Source organism: Melospiza melodia, chromosome 2 (assembly GCF_035770615.1).
Source record: "Melospiza melodia melodia isolate bMelMel2 chromosome 2, bMelMel2.pri, whole genome shotgun sequence".
NCBI classification, from domain to species: Eukaryota; Metazoa; Chordata; class Aves; order Passeriformes; family Passerellidae; genus Melospiza; species Melospiza melodia.
The window spans coordinates 70,542,372-70,560,918 of NC_086195.1; the positions used below are offsets into that span (position 1 = coordinate 70,542,372).

At 42.4% G+C, this 18,547-nt stretch overlaps 1 protein-coding gene across 1 annotated transcript in view; it reads right to left on the minus strand.

The window, feature by feature from the left end:
* Positions 1 to 18,160, minus strand: part of ME3 (malic enzyme 3) — a 118,236-nt gene extending 100,076 nt beyond the window's left edge. The window contains exon 1 of the mRNA XM_063148817.1: positions 17,966 to 18,160. Coding sequence (XP_063004887.1) covers positions 17,966 to 18,160 — 195 coding nt within the window. The remainder of the gene's footprint in view (positions 1 to 17,965) is intronic.
* Positions 18,161 to 18,547: the final 387 nt, after the last annotated feature.

Genomic DNA, 18,547 nt, shown 5'->3' on the forward strand with positions numbered 1-18,547 from the left:
TGAGACATATTCATAAAGTTAAAAAAATTATCATCTCCTTGACTTCGGGGTGGCACCAGATACCTATCTCTGTGCTGATGTGCTGCAAACTCAGAGAGCTACTGACACAGAATGAGGAGACAAAGTGCACTGTGCTGCAGCTGTATGGTACTTTATACCTATAAACTGCATTATGCATTCCCTTCCCTCCCCACTGTACAGGAGCACAATTTTGTTTTAGTCATTTTGAGAGGATTATTTTTGCTTAAAGATACAGAAAAGTAAACTAACTGGAAACAAATATATGTCATAAAAGATTTCAGAAACAGGAACACCACCTACTTCTACTCTGTCTTTCAAAATGCCAGACTCAAGGCCTGTTTCACTGTTTGCCCATCCTGTTCACCCTCAAAAACTCACCATGGGACACTACCAGGACAATCAGGCTGCCACACCTAAGAAAAGATCTCAAGTACAGTCTGTGCCTTACAGTACACTGAAGAATATCTCCTGTAGGGCAGCAGATCACAGGGAGGCTCCAATATGCCCTCTCTCATCCATTCTTCAGTGACCTGATGCCAACAGATAGGACCACATCTGCTTTTTCCTGAAGAGGTTTGCACAAGAGTTTCCATTTCATGAACAAGATGAAGCCAAGCTGCTTACCAAGACAAATGGACAGATGGAACCAGGATCTGGACTCCTCCAAACTAGCCCAAATAAAGTATAGACACAGGCAAAATACCAGATCACTTTTGTTATTGGTCTTGCTTTTATTATAGGACAGAGATTTTGTTTCTCATCTCCTTATCTTGTATTCCTGATGATAAAATCCCCTTAGGTACGTTAAAATTATTTTCTGACATGTCATATTCAAAATAAGGTTGTATTAAGAGCATGAAACATTTCACACTTTTCTCAAAAGTGTTATAGATTCTCCACAGAATGCAGCTTCAGATTTGAAGTTATGTCTTCCTTTCCAAAGCATTTCTATTCATGATCTATACACAATATTAATAAAAGAAGAGCTCTAAAAGAGACAGCTTTTGCTGTGTAAAAGATTTCATTCAAAGCTGTTACTGCTTCAGAAAAATGTTTTTAGTTGTAAAATACAAAATATGGATTAACACAAAGTAGATAAACACATAATTTGTAGACCACAGGACACACAAACTGAAGCTGATGTTCACCTAACAAATTGGTTACATGACAAAACACATTCAGTCTCTTAATTTCCATGTTTGACATAAGATAAGGATATGCCTTTGAACATTCTCAAAAAGTCACCATATGCTGAGAGGTCAGTGTGGTTTTAGCATGATGTAGATGCTGATGCACTGCAGATGGCAGCAGCAATGCCTCTGCCTGCATGATAATCAGAAGAGAATTTCTGACAACAGCAGGAGTGAATCAGAACTTAGAATAAAAAGGCCAGATTCTGCCAAAAACCATGGTATAGGTACATGCATGTGATTGTTTATGGGGGGAAAAAAAGGGCAGTTTCAGACAAATTTAATGTAAAATTCTACTTTGATAGGCATCCACACTATATTAAGTTGTTCAAATCTTATACTATTAGGAGTATTTTGAATCTATGACAATCTTACTGCTGACTAGAAGTTATGTTAAATGCAAAGAGATTCCCCTGCAGTTGCACATCTTAAAGTCACTTCCTATAACATGCAAATATACAGAATCTATATTACATTATGCTGGCCTCAGTCAAACTTTCTGCATAAAAGCTAACCGGATGCATCTACAAGTCTTTTTCTCTCCAGACATTATAAAGAAGTTCTGCAAAGCCTGAGGTTACCTGAATAACTCAGAGACATTAAAAAATTTGTTTTTCCTAAAAGCCAACAACTTCTAAGCTATGTTTATGTTGGAACAACATTGTTAAGACTCAGCAAGAGGCAAACATTCTGGGTTTATTTTTGTCCTTACTGAAAATCTATGCCTTGGGGTATTGTTTGCACAGACCTAGGCATCCACATTCATATTATTCACCAATCTTTCTACCACTGAATTTTCTCATCAAATCTCAGAATCTGTGCATAATCCTGAACCTACTACCTGGTATAAGTCTTTCCATGTGGATCAAGGAGATAAGATTCCACTTCCTGATTGTAACCAACTGTATCTAAGGATCTGTAAGATCAACCCCCAGACATGTACACAAAGTTGTTGATATGATTTCTTTCCAAGAAATAATTGACTTTTGGCTTGCAAAGTGCCTGGTATATAGAAGAGGGCCCAAGTTTGTCATGACTATGGGTTTTATTTCTTTTAACATATATTTATCATATATTACATTTTTATCACTATGATCTTTGTTACTGCTACTTTGCTTTGCTTTCCCTAGCTTTCCATACACAGGAACAAGAGAGCTGGGACATGGGATTTCTGAACCAGAATAGCAAATGTCTCAGAGTATGTTCTTTCACACCAAGACAAAGTGAACTAAAATTTAATGTCTGACTATTTGGGGAAAATGGTTTAGAGAAGTTTGCTCTCCATGGCTTGCAGGCAGGTCCTGGCTCCAAACACCCTTAATGTGTCTATTTTACCAAGCACTGTTTAATCTTACTGCTGAGTTACTGCATAGCACATGAGGAAGACAGGTCAAACTCCTACACTAGCATTAGAGAATCCAGGATCTAAACCCACTACAATATAAGGGGCTGTCATACCACTTCAGGATTTCTTCTTCCATGAATCCACTACACTTCTGCTCTTCCTTTTTCAAGTTAAAGAAAGTGATTCAGTGAAAAAATGCCATGTAACCTCGGCTGAAGGCAGATGTACACATTCAAAGTGACTGTGTTTTACTTCTCATTTATTTAATACAGCAAATGCCAACTGGAGACATCATAAACTGTCTGAAGCTCATCCTGCAAGTTCATTTCAGTTTTGCAGTTGGTTTTCTACTGCCTGGTACTCAGAAATTCAGATTATTGTCTTGTAGTTTTGCTTCTCCTCCCTCTGAATGAAGAGCAAAGTGCATCACCATTTGTTTACAACCCAGCTGTGCTCCTATAAATCCACTGCTCACATAGGCGTTAGCCAGAAGACACCCACAGTCTTACAGCACTGGGATACTAAATCAAAAACCTATGCCCTAGTTCAGCAAAGCACTTCCTTAAACAATACCAAGCCAGTAAGATTATAACTTCACTGCAAAGGGCTGCAAATACTCATTTGCTTCCCATAAAATTCAGTCTGCTTTGGATCTAGTCCTAGACATTTGCTGGAAGGTGTTATTAAATAAAATGAGAGGAAAGGCAGGCCAATAATATTTTGATTTCTAAGAAATCACTGGTTGTTACATCTGTCTCATCAGATACTTGAGCAGCAGTCACAGGGGGACCACACAGCACACCCACTAACCCACTTTCTGGCCCACTAGCTTTAAAGTGTAATTATTTAGTCTATTTTGGTTCTCTCCTTGAATTACTATTTTAATTATGCAGACAAGGTAATAACCTCAAGTTTACAGGTATTGGTATCTGTAACTTATATACACTGTGACTCGAAGTTTTGAACTGTTATGAAATAAAGCCAGAAATTTTAAGTGAATAAATAAAATAAAAAAAGAAGTGAGCCCTGGTAAACAATTAAAATAACTTCCTATAACAGCTGTGTATTGCCACTCACTTCCTTTGTGCACAGCTTTTGGGAAATATTTCACAAAGTGTTTTTCATTTTATACAACAATGCAATCTGATGCCATGTATGGGATAAAGCAGTTGATAAATCACATGTATTTTTACCAGGCTGTGCTGGAGATTGTTTTTGGTACAGATAATAGATGCTACAATAAGACAACTGAGCAAACAGGTTTGCTGGCTGAATGGTGAGCAAATTCATTCTGAGGGACTCTGTTTACCTACAAATGTCCCATATTACCTTGGGCAAGCTAAATTCAGCTCCCCACTGAAGTAGTCCAAAACCAAATGTAAATTATGACAACATGATGCCCATGACTGCATGATCCTTTATGGAATGCTTATCAGTGATTCAGAAACTGTCCTCCATAACTGATAAGAAATGGGACAGAGTTCAAAAGTGCTTGATGTAATGCAGCAGTGTGTTAGGGCTCCAGTAGTCTGAATGACTCTCATTAATGAGAAGCAGAAAGTGAATGATACATGCCTTGAAAGTCCCAAGAATTAGGAATAAGAAATAAGCCACAAATATTTCTCTCAGTCACATTTTTTCCTTTTCTGTTTTTTTTTTTTTTTTCAAGACCTGATGTTCAAATTCAATAGTTTCTATATTTTGCTAAAATCTGGAAGCCACAGCTGAGGATTATGTGTCTAACCACAGTCTCACTGGACTGAAAAAGTAATCTGTAACTCCATTTTACGCTCAAGTTGGAGAAAATTCTACATAAATGATGCATTCTAGCTAATTAAGATGTTTCTTAATTTTCAGAGCAATAAGCAAGTACCTTTACAACTTCCAGTATACCTTCTTTTCACCTCTCGTTTGTCAGGTTAATTAACAAACATGAATTGAGATGCTCTTCCTAAAGAATGAACTCTGAGATCTATTCTCTCCTGTACAGGTATCTCAAGACATTCCCTCTGTTTCTACCTAGAATTCCTGTTGGGGAAAAACATAAGGATTTTGGCTGTTGCCCTGTGATTTCTGGAAGTCCAGGAGCGTCTGGGAGCTGGCTCAGAGCTTCAGTCTCACATGATGAATTAGTCTGCAAGTGGACAGCAAATCCAATGCATCCCAAATATGATCAGCCTCTGCATGTGCACAGCCTATATGCAGAGGAGATGCTGCATGCCTAGAAGCCCCAGATACCTGCCCCATCTCATCCAGAATGGAGATGGGAATATCTACAATAGGCAAAGTTTGTCCAGATGGTCTAGTAACTATGCCTACCACAGATCTGGAAACTCTCATATACTTGCAGCTCCTCAGCCTCACCTGAGCTTTCTTCTGCCTGGAAGAAAACACAGTGTTTCCCCAGAATAAAGGCTGAAGCCTCTTTTCAAGAGACATAAAGCACTTTCCATACTACAAATCTGAAAGGAAGGAGCCTGACAGTACTTCAAGCTAATTTGGTTCGGGCCCCAACAGGGTTCGCTGCAGTCAGCTCAGAGTTTGAGAAAAATTTTCCAACACTCGGAAAATTAACACCAGTGATGAACTGACCAGGTGACTCTTTTATCAACGAGTTCCTGCCTCCTACAAGCACACTTGATACAGTGCTGCAGTTCAGAGAGTATATTATGGTGGTGCCAATCAGACATTGAGAAAGACCTGAGAATGGCTCTAGCTGCTCACTGTGTCCTAGCAGATCTGTAGCCATCTCCTCTTCCCTGCTCCAACACTGTGCCACATGTAAGATGTTACAGTCATTCTCTGACAATAAAAGAAAAAACAACAAAACCTGAAAAGTTAAAAGCATCTACTTTACTGAATTTTCTGTTTCTCAGGAAATACTAATTGAAAACTTCTTGCTCTGTGTTACAAATTGCAGCACAAATATTATGACTCTGTAAGTCAAACAAGATTAATATCCCTCTTTCCCTGCAGGAAATCCTAATAAATGCTACAGGGGTTTCCAGCTTTGCAGGAAGTGAAACTGCTGGACTCTCATACTCTTTTATATTTGGCTACAGTGGGAAACTCATTTTGCAACTCCATCAAATACCAGTTACATTCCTACAAGGAAAACAGTCCAGCTGCCAGTCAATAGGACATTCGACCTTGCAGAGAAACCTGAAAGGCACTTGTACAAAACAACAAGATCTGGTTACAGTTTCACTGTCACTGCCAATTCCATTAAAGCTTATCTTTAAAATGTAATAAGCTTTTTAAAAGTGGCCAACACTAAACCCATTTTACAGCAGCAGCCAGTCTCGCCGCTGCTTTCCAGCATCTTCCCATCACTTTCTTTCTATTTATATGAGAAATTACTTTGTTATCATATAATTTCAAATACAGTTAACATGCTAAATACAAAACAATTACTGGCCTCTAGGAAGAGTGACTCAGTTTCAGCAAGCTTGAGTCATGCACTCCTGCTTTCATAACCCCACCCCATTACCCTTGACCAATGGGCATTTGGGAGGTCACAGTTCAAAGGCACTTTTGTAAATTTTATTAAGCTATAAGAACCCTGCAGGACAGCTTCAAGCTCTCTAAGGCATCTTACTTAGTGTCCTTGTTTTTCCTCCAGCAGGTCTGTGAAGAAGTCCAGCTCTTCTTGCTTGCATGCCAGAGGACAGCTTCTGGCATTGGAAAGGCATCCCTGAGCGGGTCACTCCAAAGCTCTTATGCAAGATGAATGAGTTTAGACAGACCACACTAAAATAAAGAACGCTAACATGCACTTTTGATTTTTAGGACATGCAACTGTGGGAGTAGCTGGAGCCTACATGGGATTATCTATCAGTAGACATTGGTATTATCAATAAATTCCATTTTTGATTTGAGACTTTGGCTTAAACAATCAGTAAGCACAATTTTTTACACATGCTGTCATTTTAATTGCCATTTATTAACAGAGCAAGATGATGAAATTTAACAATGTACTACCTTTAACCTTCATAGTTTGTAATGAAAATGACCTTGTATCTTGAATGGTGCAGCTGCTTGAATTTCTAAATTCAAAAAAGGCTCAATGTAAAGTTGACTGAAGTCAACAGAAACCCTCCCAACGACTTAAGCCTACGCTGCCCCTTTGAAACCAAAGAGCAATGTTCAGGCAGGGCTCTGCTGTAGCAAGCATTTTTCCTCTAGACAAAAGCCAGGAAAAGCTGCTGGCATCAGCACATGGAGTGAAAGGCACGTTCCACATCTCCTTCGAATAAATACTGCTGCACATCACAACCTGGGCAAGTTACCAAACCTAAGAGGAATCTGCTGCATGTGTGCAATGAGCAACAAGGCACAGTGGTATGTGCACTGAAAATCCTTACAACTTGAGACAGAAAAAATTCTTTTATTTTACCTTTACCTTTGAACATCTATTTCTGTGTTTGAATATAATTTACAAACTCATGAGCCACTAATGGCAGGCCAATTCACTAATCAGTATAAAGTAGTAGAAACTGCAGAATAAGCCTCTATATTAAGACCAGCAGTGAATTCCACTTGGAAAGTTTTCTGTAAAGCTGCCTACCTGGAGCACATGGTCACCTCTATCATTGCTTTTCATGGCTTTCATACATCAAGCCACTGTATCTGCCAGGCATCAGGGGAAAAGAAAAGTTTTCAATTATTCTTCCCAATATCCTCTTCACTTCAAGTATTTTGGGATCCTATCCCACAAAGTGTGTGTCTCTTGTCCAGAGAGCACCTGAACTGCTAAGTTGTTCTAGTACAAGTGCCTTTCACACTTTTGCAACCATTGTACAGCACTTTTCCCTAAAAGAGTCTGAATTCTGCTGGAATTCAGACTTTATGCACGCTCCACTACTGCAAATTACTTCTCTTGCAGGAGATTTGGGTTGTTTTTTTTTTGTTTGTTTGTTTGTTTTTTTTTTGTTTGTTTGTTTTTTGGTTTGTTTTTTTTTTTTTTTTTTTTTTGCTAGATTTAAAAGAGGTTTTGTCATAGAAAAATAAAATCCAAAACAATGGGAGATACAATTTTTAGATTTTTTCCCCCAATAGTTAGATTTAGCCTTTCAACAAACAATTTTTGTTACTTTTCTCATTTGATGGCTAGATCTAGAAGCCTTCATGCAGTACGGGGGAAAGAAGGGACTTGACCCTCCAATAGGGTGATCAAGGAACCTGATTTACAGAGGGAGTTGTTTTATCACAGAAATTAGCTACAGACACAAGTGACAACATTAAAACATAAAATTCCCTGTGAGGTAAGAAATGGCTAAAAGGGAGGTTTTTGGCTTGGGTGGTGGTAGGGCTGTTTGGGTTTTTTTTGTTGGATTTTTCTTTCTTTGTTTATTGGACCAAGTAATCTAGCTGGGGATACAAAATACTAGAGTTGCTAGAAGAAGGGCTATGAACATGAAAACCCCTGGACTTACTTCTCCCCTTTCCCCTCACCTTTAAATCATTAGGCACAATAAAATAGATTATCTCTTGCTCCAGCCTCTGCCCTGCTTAGATCATCTTGATAACAGAAACCCTTAATAATCTGGACACTTCAAAAAATAACAGAATTTGGCAGTTTGATCCATTCTGTCATTTGTAATAATCCTAAATAATGCAAATAATCATAGCTGAAATCACCTGCAGGTTTTGCATCAAACCATTCAAATGAAGATTAGACAGAATTTAATAGTTTCCATAATGAATTTAACCACTAGGCAAAATGACAAATCCATTGGTCCAGTCAAAGAGAAAACATTCAAGACATCTTGTCCAGGAGAAAACAGCAGCACTGTTTTTGAAGTAACCTATTTTTTCCAATATTTAGAAACACAATGAAGTCTTAACTACACGTTTTATGAGACTGAACACAGCTAATCCATAGGGACCTATTATAAAACAGACTTACCATTTTTTAAGCTAGACATCACAATAGAATACTTTAAGGTGTGGAGATAATATTTTTTTTATATAAACAGATAGGTACTGAAAATCTGTTTCAGTTCTATGGGTCCACATGTTGAAAAAGGTTACATATGCAACAGAGAGCTGCAAAGTAGAAAAGGTTGATAGGCAGAAAACTTTTCCATTGGCCTTATTTTCTTTGTCCGAAGCACAGTCTGCTCAGTTACTCTGTCTTAGTTTTGTGTTTGGCAGCTGCAGAACTATAAAAAGCTTTGCCATTTAAAACATTTTTAGAAGAATGATATTGTATTAGGTGACAATACAGAAGTCATTTATCAAAATGTCACATTGTCTGGAGAGACAGACAGCGTCACCCCTGGGCCTCAAAGAGGAGGTTAAAAAATTAAAGACATGCTCATCATCTCCACTAGAGCACATTCTAAACTCAAAGTAGTGAAGTTTGCTGTTGTGCTAAGCCTTCTATTGAAAGAGAGGGAATTTCAGCAGTGTTTATTCTCTCCCAAGCACCAAGGCCTGCCTGACCTGCTTACAACAGCTCTAAAGCTAAGTCTGTCCCAAAAGAATTTATTTGGGTGAGTGCTACAATAGGGTCAAGGTTTGGTAGCAGGTGTGTATTTCAGTGAGAAAAAGATAAAAAAAATAAGTAACAGAGGAAAAGAAAGAGACAAAGCAAAACCCAAACCAATAAAAAAACCTAAAAAACCCCCAGCAAAATAAGATTATCTACAGAAGTGCATGTCATTTAATTAGGAGAGAGGTTAGAGGCAAGGCTCCTCCTGTGCAGGGCAGCATCCAACTTTCAGCTACAGCAGCCATGTGCATTGGCAGCTTTCCTATCAAACTCGAGGCCCAGTCTCTGCCAGGGGCTCAGTGCCAGAAATGCCAGCGTCCTGCCTGCATGGGGGTACGTGGTGGCAGAGGCTTTCTTTGAGAGTGAAGAATGAATAAAACACCTAAAGTACAGGAAAGCTGCCAAAAGGTATGTTTGAACAGTATGTCCCATCAGCCTGGCAAATGAGGCAGGGCAGGAAGGTAGACCAGCATAATTTATACCAAGTCAGAAAAGAAAACTATCCCAAAGCCCTCGAGGGGCATAAATGCTATAAAAAAAATTGTAACTGTCCCATCTTCAGCAAGGGGTAACAAGAGAGCACAGTTATTCGTTAAAGAACAAACTTTCTCATCTCTGAATGAGGGTCAGTAAGAGCACCAAGTGTTCTTCTGGAGGTGGCTTGTGCAGAAGCAAAGAGGAATTCAATTTACATTCTCCTAATCAGCAGAACTTAATACAGTAAAAAAAGAGGCAGTCCAGGAAGTTTTTAGACAACAAAGGACAACTTTTTGTTGCAGCTGGTGAGTGAGCCCACCAGGGGAGGAACTAGGTTAGACCTGCTGTTTGCAAATAGAGATGGGCTGGTGGGAGATGATAGAGACGGGCTGGTGGGAGATGTGGTGGTTGGAGGCTACTTGGGGCACAGTGATCATGAAATTATAGAGTTCTCTATATTTGGTGATATCAGGAGGAACATCAATGAGACTTCTATATTGGACTTCCAGAGGGCAGACTTTGGCCTGTTTAGGAGACTTGTTCAGAGAGTTCCTTGAGAAGCAGCCCTTAAAAACAAAGGAGTCCAGGAAAGGTAGGCATGCTTCAAAACAGAGATCTTGAGGGCACAGGAACAGACTGTCTCTGTGTACCAAAAGACAAGTTGATGAGGCAGATGTCCAGCCTAGATGGGCAAGGTGGTTTTGAAAGAACTTAGGAATAAAAAGAGGATGTGTCATCTTCGGAAGGAGGGTCAGATCTCTCAGGAAGTATTTAAGCGGGTTGCTAGGGCATGTAGGAAAAAATTAGGGAGGCCAAAGCTCAGTTCAAACTTAATTTGGCAACTTTTGTAAAGGAAAATAAAAAATGTTTTTACAAATACATTAATGCTAGAAGGAAGGGTGAGACCAACCTTTGTTCTCTACTGGATGAGGGAGGGAATTTAGCAACTGCAGATGAGGAGAAGGCAGAAGTGCTTAATGCCTTCTTTGCCTCAGTCTTTAGTGGGAAGATGACTTGCCCTCAGGACTGCTGCCTTCCTGGGCTGGTAGATGGTGTCAGGGAGCAGAATGGCCCCCCCATTATCCAGGAGAAGGCAGCTGCTGAGCTGCTTGGATGTTCATAAATCTATGGGCCCAGATGGGATCCATCCCAGGGTGATGAGAGCTGGCAGATGAGCCTGTAAAGCCACTCTCCATCATTTACCAACAGTCTTGGCTCACTGGTGAGATTCCAGATAACTGGAAGCTGGCCAGTGTGACCCCTATTCACAAAAAGGGTAGGAAGGAGGATCCTGGTAACTATAGGCCAGTTAGCCTGGCCTCAGTACCTGTTAAAGTAATGGAGCAGTTTATATTGAGTGTCGTCACGCAGCACTTACATGGTGGCCAGGGTATCAGACCCAGCCAGCAGGGGTTTAGGAGGGGTAGGTCGTGTTTGACCAACCTGGTCTCCTTTTAGGTGACCTGGCTGGTGGATGCAGGAAAGGCTGTGGATGTTGTGTACCTGGACTTCAGCATGGCCTTTGGCACTGCCTGTCACTGCACACTCCTGGAAAAGCTGACAGCCCACGGCTTAGACAGGAGCACTCTGTGCTGGGTTCAGAACTGGCTGCATGGCCGGGCCCAGAGGGTGGTGGTGAACAGTGCTGCATCCATCAGTGCTGGCCAGTCACCAGTGGTGTCCCTCAGGGGTCTGTGCTGGGGCCTGCTCGGTTCAACGTCTTTATTGATTACATGGATGAGGGGATCAAGTCTTTCATTAGTAAATTTGCAGACTACATGGGAGTGTGTGTTGATCTGTTGGAAGGTAGGAGGGCTCTGCAGACCTGGAATGGTTGGATGGATGGGCAGAGTCCAAAAGGATGAAGTTTAATAAATCCAAGTGCCAAGTCCGGCATTTTGGCCACAATAGTCCCCTGCAGCACTACAGGCTGGGGACGGTGTGGCTGGACAGTGCCCAGGCAGAAAGGGACGTGGGGGCACTGGTGACAGCCCGCTGAACATGAGCCAGCAGTGTGCCCTGGAGGCCAAGAAGGCCAAGGGCATCCTGGCTGTGTCAGGAGCAGTGTGGCCAGCAGGAGCAGGGAGGTCATTCTCCCCTGTACTCAGCACTGGTGAGGGCACACCTTGAGTGCTGTGTCCAGCTCTGGGCCCTCAGTTTGGGAAGGACATTGAGACACTTGAGCACATCCAGAGGAGGCAACGAGGCTGGAGAGGGGCTGGGAACACAAACCCTGTGAGGAACGGCTGAGGCAGCTGGGGGTGTTTAGCCTGGAGAAAAGGAGACTCAGGGGTGACCTTATCACTCTCTACAACTCCCTGCAAGGTGGCTGTAGCCTGGTGGGGTTGGTCTCTTTCTCCAGGCAGCAACTGACAGAACCAGAGGACACAGCCTCAAACTGCATCAAGGGAAACAGAGGCTGGATATTAGGAAAAAGTTTTTTACAGAAAGAGTGAGCAGCACAGTCTCTAACATCAGTGACATCATATGTTGTGCTACTTATGAGGGGCAAGGCTTGGAGCGTGCTGAGGTCACTATTCACCCCACACATAATATGCTCAGTCTTCCTGACAACATCTAGAGTGTTTCCAAAGTAATCAACTAGTAGCTTATCCTGTATTTCACTAGATGGAAGGAATAGGAATGTGAACAAGCTGCAATATTCAGCACTAAATCCATTCTAACTGCAACAATATCAATATTCATATTCTTCACCAAAGAGTTTGTGTTACTTAAGTGCAAATTTTATTTAAGTGCCAGAAAAGCTTAGTCCATCCTATGAAACCAGAGCTACATTCATTCTTGGCTCTGCCTTACCAAAACATGCCTGATGTAAAGATTAAGGCTTCTCCAAAAGAAAGGGCATGATAAAAAGAAAGCAACATAAGCATCTGCCAAACTGATGAATTTCCTCAACTAAAAGGCAGTTTTAAAGGTATTTTTACAACATTTTCGGAAAACAGAAAGAAGCATTTTGTTCCAAAACCAATTTATTTTTATTAAAATGTTATACTGAGTGCAAGCATAAACTCAGCACTTATAAAAGCTGCCCAACCAATGCTTCCAAGACCTCTCAATCTCATTTATAAGGGCTGAAGGGAAAACAAGGACCAACACATTACCTGATTAGTACAGCATAGAGGCAGGGTCTGCATCAGCACCCCTTTGACCCTCCCAGCAACAGATATCCTATGCACTTCCAAGCTTCTCCATGGGAAGACCAATCCCAAAGCACTAGCAGCATCTCAAAGGGGAGAGTGACAGTGTTGGCAAGAGGTTATGCAGGCAGACAGGGAGGCAGATGGCTCCTTGGTTTGGCTATGATAAGGGAGACAAACTGGAATCCAAGCTGGGGGAGTAAAGGGACTTTTGCAGGCTGCTTCTAATACCAGAAGCACCAACAGATTTAGTTTGGGCTCAGTCTGCTGACCACACCATAACAACAAGTTATTTGGCATGAAAACATTGGGAAATGTCCTTGCCAAAAGACAGTCTGGCCTCAGAAAAATATGATTGACACTAACACCAAACAAATAAAAATGAAAGTTCACATGCCAGGATAATGGCCAAAACAAATCTAACTGAGCAATCACATTTCCAAAACACACAACATTTGCCAAAATATTTGGCCAAAGCTCACCTTTGTGGAGTTTGTTTCCAATTGAAGTCACGGGGATACGTGCACCTTGGCTTGACTAATGAAGCACAAACATGTAAAGAGCTTCTCTGCTCCAGGCACCATCAAGGCTCATCACAATGCACAGTGATCCAGCTCACTCACATTTCTACTCTAGAGTATTTAGAACCTGATTTGACAAAAGTCATCTCTCAGCTAGTGTTTTACTTGGGTCTAAAGTTGCAGGGTTTGGCTATGCAAGCGTCTTGTTTGTTACCCCTAGAAACTCAACAGCACCATCAGGTCAGTTCATGTACATGAGCATCTTGTCTCCTGCAGCATTCACAAACCTTAAGAAGAGTAAATAACACAGGTTAATAAGATACTGTTCCACTGCACTCTCCCATCTTTTCATCATTTGCAGTTTGGGGACTTTCTAAGCCAGGTGTTTTTTTAAAGTACTTAGCAACCCCCAGTGGATTTTTTCCCCCTAAATTAACTTGTCCAGTCTAAAATTTGCCCCCCAAACCTTGCTCAAATAGTTTTGGGCTCTTGAAAAAATAAGAGGGGAACCTCGAAACTCTGCCCATCTCATACCCTTCCTTTGCAAAACACGAACAGATGGCAAGTTAACAAACACTGGAATGCATACACTTAAAGCCTTATGCATCACTCAGTTGTTATGTATCTATCAGACCTAAAGTTAGCCAACTGAAAACTCCAGCTGCAGGAGAAACTCCAGTTGTAAGAACTCAATCCTGTGGATTTAGAGAGATTCACTGCTTTGAAAACAGAATTCTGCCTTGGTCTGATCTTGCCAACTAATTTCAGACACACTGTTCTTGTGCCCAGTAGTATTTTTTTAAAATCAAATAATTTTACAAATCCACCTAATTTTAGCTCTGTTTCACCACAGCTGCCAAGTGCAGCCGTGTGCAAGGTCACACGATTTGTTTCTCAGCTGCAGTGGCAAATTACTGACACTATTCAAAGAACCCTCGGTTAGCTCAATTCCAATCCCTGCAAAGCTGAAGGACAAACAACCTTTCTGCATTTTAATCATGTATACAGCAGTACATTCAAAAATGCTGCAGAAGCCTACAGCAGTTCTTTACGGTTTGATTCTTACAGATCCAGACCAGTAATTTTGTTTTGTTAGTGTTTTTTGTTTGGGTTTTTTTTTTTTTTTTTTTTTTTTTTTTGTAATTCATCATGACATTCCATGAAAAAAAATGGAGACTATGCATGCACATCAGAGGAGAGTATAATCCAGATGTACTCAGAGACCACAAAGTCAGGTCCCTGCATTGCACTTGCAGGAAAGTTTAATGGATTATCTTAACCCTTCAAGTAGGGCAATATCCTGCCACTCTGAAAACAAACTGTGACCTCCAGTGCTGCATCTGTTTGTGATGGCAGATCTCCAAGCAGGCATGATTTATCTCAAAATTAGAACTTCCAGAAAAATGTCAGAAGTGTCATCAACCTTCTAGTCAGATGTCATGAACAAAGTTACAATCAATTTTGGACACAACAAGATTTTTGAGTCCCTGCAGGTATGTGGTCAAACTGGGAATTGTCCAGCTCAGCCTTTGTTTGTTCAAATACAAAAAAGGCATATGAATTTGACAGAGTCCCTGGACAAACTGGGAATCATAAAAGGCACATGTGAGATGAACAGAACTGCACAAATCTCAAGAACTGACAGCAGTGTCAGAGAGAACACGACATGGACTTGACCACACCAAACACACAGCAGCTCTGATAAACAAGGCAGTGGGTAAGGGAGGCCCCATCTTTCCTCCCAGGGTCTGAGCACTGAATCAGCTTTTCACAAGGCTGAGGTCCCACAGTAGAACAGACTTATTTCTCAGCAACTGCAGTTTTCATTAGATCGCCACAGATCACTCTTACCAGTGCTCTGTGGTTATCTGACATTGTTAACATGTCTAGGCTTTCCAATTTTATGGCATTCCAGATCTGGAAAACAACTTCTTCATGAGGCACGTCATAAAAACACGTGACAAGTTCTTCTTCATCCTTTTGTTATTTCTGAGACTCCTCAGACAAATAACAGCAACTGCTATTGCCTTTTAAAGCTGCAAGTATATCTCACAAGAATGCTGATGTTTCCCAAGTCCTGTCCTTGGATTAAACATGGGACTGTCACACTTCACAACACAAGGAAGAACAGTATTTGAATACCACAGCAGTAAAAAATGTAGTACATGGTAAACAAAGACCAAAGGGAAGAAACAACTACAAATTTATTAAATTCATAACTAGTTTTGGGATTTATTTTTCTTCTTCTTCTCAGGCAGCTTTGGAAACCAGGGAGACTTCTCAGAGGACAGCCTGCTATCACTTTTACTAATATGTAGGATATTACAGAGGACCTGCCAGCAGTGGATTTTGAGTCTGCTTCTTCTTCAAAGCACCTTCAACCTAGTAAGCAAGCAAAGACTCGGATCAATAACCTCAGACTGTAAATCTGTCTGCAGTTCTGCTGAAGGGACAGTGTTCTTCATTGAATAAATACCACACACTTGACAGCTTCAGACTGACAGCTTCAACTTCATCCAAAAGCTATAAAACACCCATGGTACTGAATAAAGCAGTGAAACACTTGCTGCATTAAGTCTCACTTCTGAATATTTTTTTCGGAGGTTCTTGGAGACATGTAAGGACTATTCCATGCAGAGCTGCTTGCAATCAGTTGAAAACTTAGATTAAAGTGAGATCCACTGCAGAAAAACAGCAATAACCCCATGCCTGCATTTAGTTACCAAAGGAGTAAAGAGCAATTGCAATGTGAGGAGAGTACAACAGCTGAAAACATACCTAAATTAGGGATCCCTAATTTTGATTTACACTGCTGCAGCACAGCAGACCAAAGAGTCAACATGCTGACAAGACATGAACTGCCTGAAAAACACCGTTTCAGCTGAACACAGGTAACTCTTCAGAGGCTACAAGGAACTGCTAAGAGCCACAGAGAAATGGAAGCCTGTTTAGAAAAGCCTGGAAGGAGGTCTTGAGTGTTTAGCAATGATGGGTTACCTAGGTGCATACACACGCAGTCCTTATCTCTTACCACAGATGTAAGCCATCTCTGTCTTGACTTGGATGCTCTGCAGATGATTTATCTCAGCGACTGAGAAACGTAACAAACAGCAAACACACAGGCTGGAGACCAGCTGGGAGACTTCTCATGGCCAATTAAACACGGCACACCACAGTACATTTTTCCTCTAACAGGAACAGTTGTCTACCCTTCTCTTCACATGGCCAAAATTCCATTTGAATGTCAAGAAAAATACTTTATTTCACTGGGAAGAGGGAAAACACTCAAGAAAAGCCTCACTTCTGAAAATTACAGAACAGGACATAAAAAATCTACTCTTGCATCAACCAGATTCAACTGTGTGTCATTATTGCATTACATAGAGGAAAGGTCGAAGTATTTTCAGTTCAAATCCATACATGCAAGAAAACAAGAAACATTAGCTATGTCACTCTTTGTAACAACCACGAAGCACCCATCAAAACCTCTTAATGCTGACAAATTACTGTTATTTATGACCTAGTTGGCAGTCCCTTTCTCTTCAGCCTTACACACAGGCACTAATGATTCAAACCAGACTGCCTATGAAGTTGTTGCATATTGAGTAATATCCAGTGTCATCACATGCCTTCGTCCTTAGGGATTCATCTCTGTGGATGCTGAAATGGTACCAGAAGATGCAACTCAATGTACAGTATCCTACACAAAGCAAAAGTGGTCATCCAAAGGGTCTCCAGTCTGGAAGACAACATAGGAAGCTCATGGACTGGATAACTGTGTACCAAGCATACGGCAAATAGTAACAGCCCAATCAATCAAACAATCAATCAATTTCAATACCATGTTCAATACCTGCTCATTTTAGGTAAATAACACACTTGTAGTTATTTCTATTAATATTAGCACAAGAAAGTAGAACCCAGCATAGTTGAGTCTGACATATTTGATCCCAATATTGGCACCCAGATTATTTTTTCCCTTCAAATCACATAAAGTTAAGTTATTGGGTCTCAGTTCACATGCTTTGTAGACTTCGCTAAAAACTTTCTCCAAAAGCATTTTTGAAAAATTCTTCTTATTACAACTGTACTGTTAATGTTTCCACAGTTTTGAGGATAAACACATCTTCAGCCTGGTGAGATGTTGCTTTGGTAGTGGAGCACACAGAGCCATGGATACGCTATGAAAGGAAGAGTGAAAACAAGGACAGCCACACATGCTTGTTTCATCATGAAGGTGTAAACGATCCGTTTCACAGCTACATGCGTAAAACAATATACATGTATATATATATATATATATACATACATACATACACACATATATACATATATATAAAGACCCAGATTTTGGTATTGGACTTTAAAGAGAAATTATATTTGTATTTTCTCCATCTCAATTTTTTGTGCTTTCAGGCAAACAGCTTTAGTTCCCAGGCAAGGGCACTTCTGGCTCTGTGGGTGCCGCCGCGGCAGCAGGACAGCGGCCAGAGGGGAGGGCAGGTGCCCGGCTCCCCAGGAGGCCGCAGTACCGAGCCAGCAGCCGGGCACCCATCACACATCCCGGGCTCCGTTCAGGTCAACCCTTGGCTCCCCCTCCGCAGCATTTCAGCCTTTGGGACCGTCCCCGCTCCCTGGGGACGGTCACGGGTGACGCCGCCAGCCCCAGCAGCCGGGACACCTGCGCTCCGGGCCTTCCCCACGCCCGCCGCCCTCCCCGCGGCCCGGCCGCGCATCGCCCCCGCCCAGGCACGCACCTTGTTGAGGTGGGGGTTCCTGGTGATGTCGTAGCCTCGCCTCTTGATGTTCGGGCCGCGGCCGGGGCCGGCCGGGCCGGTGCACCCTGCCTGGCTGCAGCGGGCCCGGCTGAGGGCGAGCAGCAGCGGCGCCCGGCCGGCCCCCACCATCGGCAGCAGGCGGCGGGCGTAGACCCCGCCGCACACCGGCACCATCGCCGCCGCTCCTGCCGCGGGGAGCCCGGCGGGCTGGGCTGGGCTGGGCGGCCGGCCCGGCCCAGGCGTGCCCTGCCCAGGTGAGCCAGGCGCGGCGCACCCGCCGAAGCGAAAGGAAACCCGGGAAGGAGATCCCGCCGCAACCCCGCGGCGGCCGCCCCTCCTCCGTTACCTGTTAAGGCTCAGCCGGCGCCGGCGGGGAGGGGGAGCCGGGCCGGGCCCGCCCCCACCGGGGACCGCGGCACGTCCGGCCCGGGGGCGGCGGTGGGAGCGGGGCTGCCCGGCCGCGGCGATGCGGGGCTCGCCCCTCTGTGCCCGCACTGCCCCCGAGAGCCGCCATAAAGGGATCGGGGGGGGCTGCAGCCTGGGGACCCTGGACAAGGACAC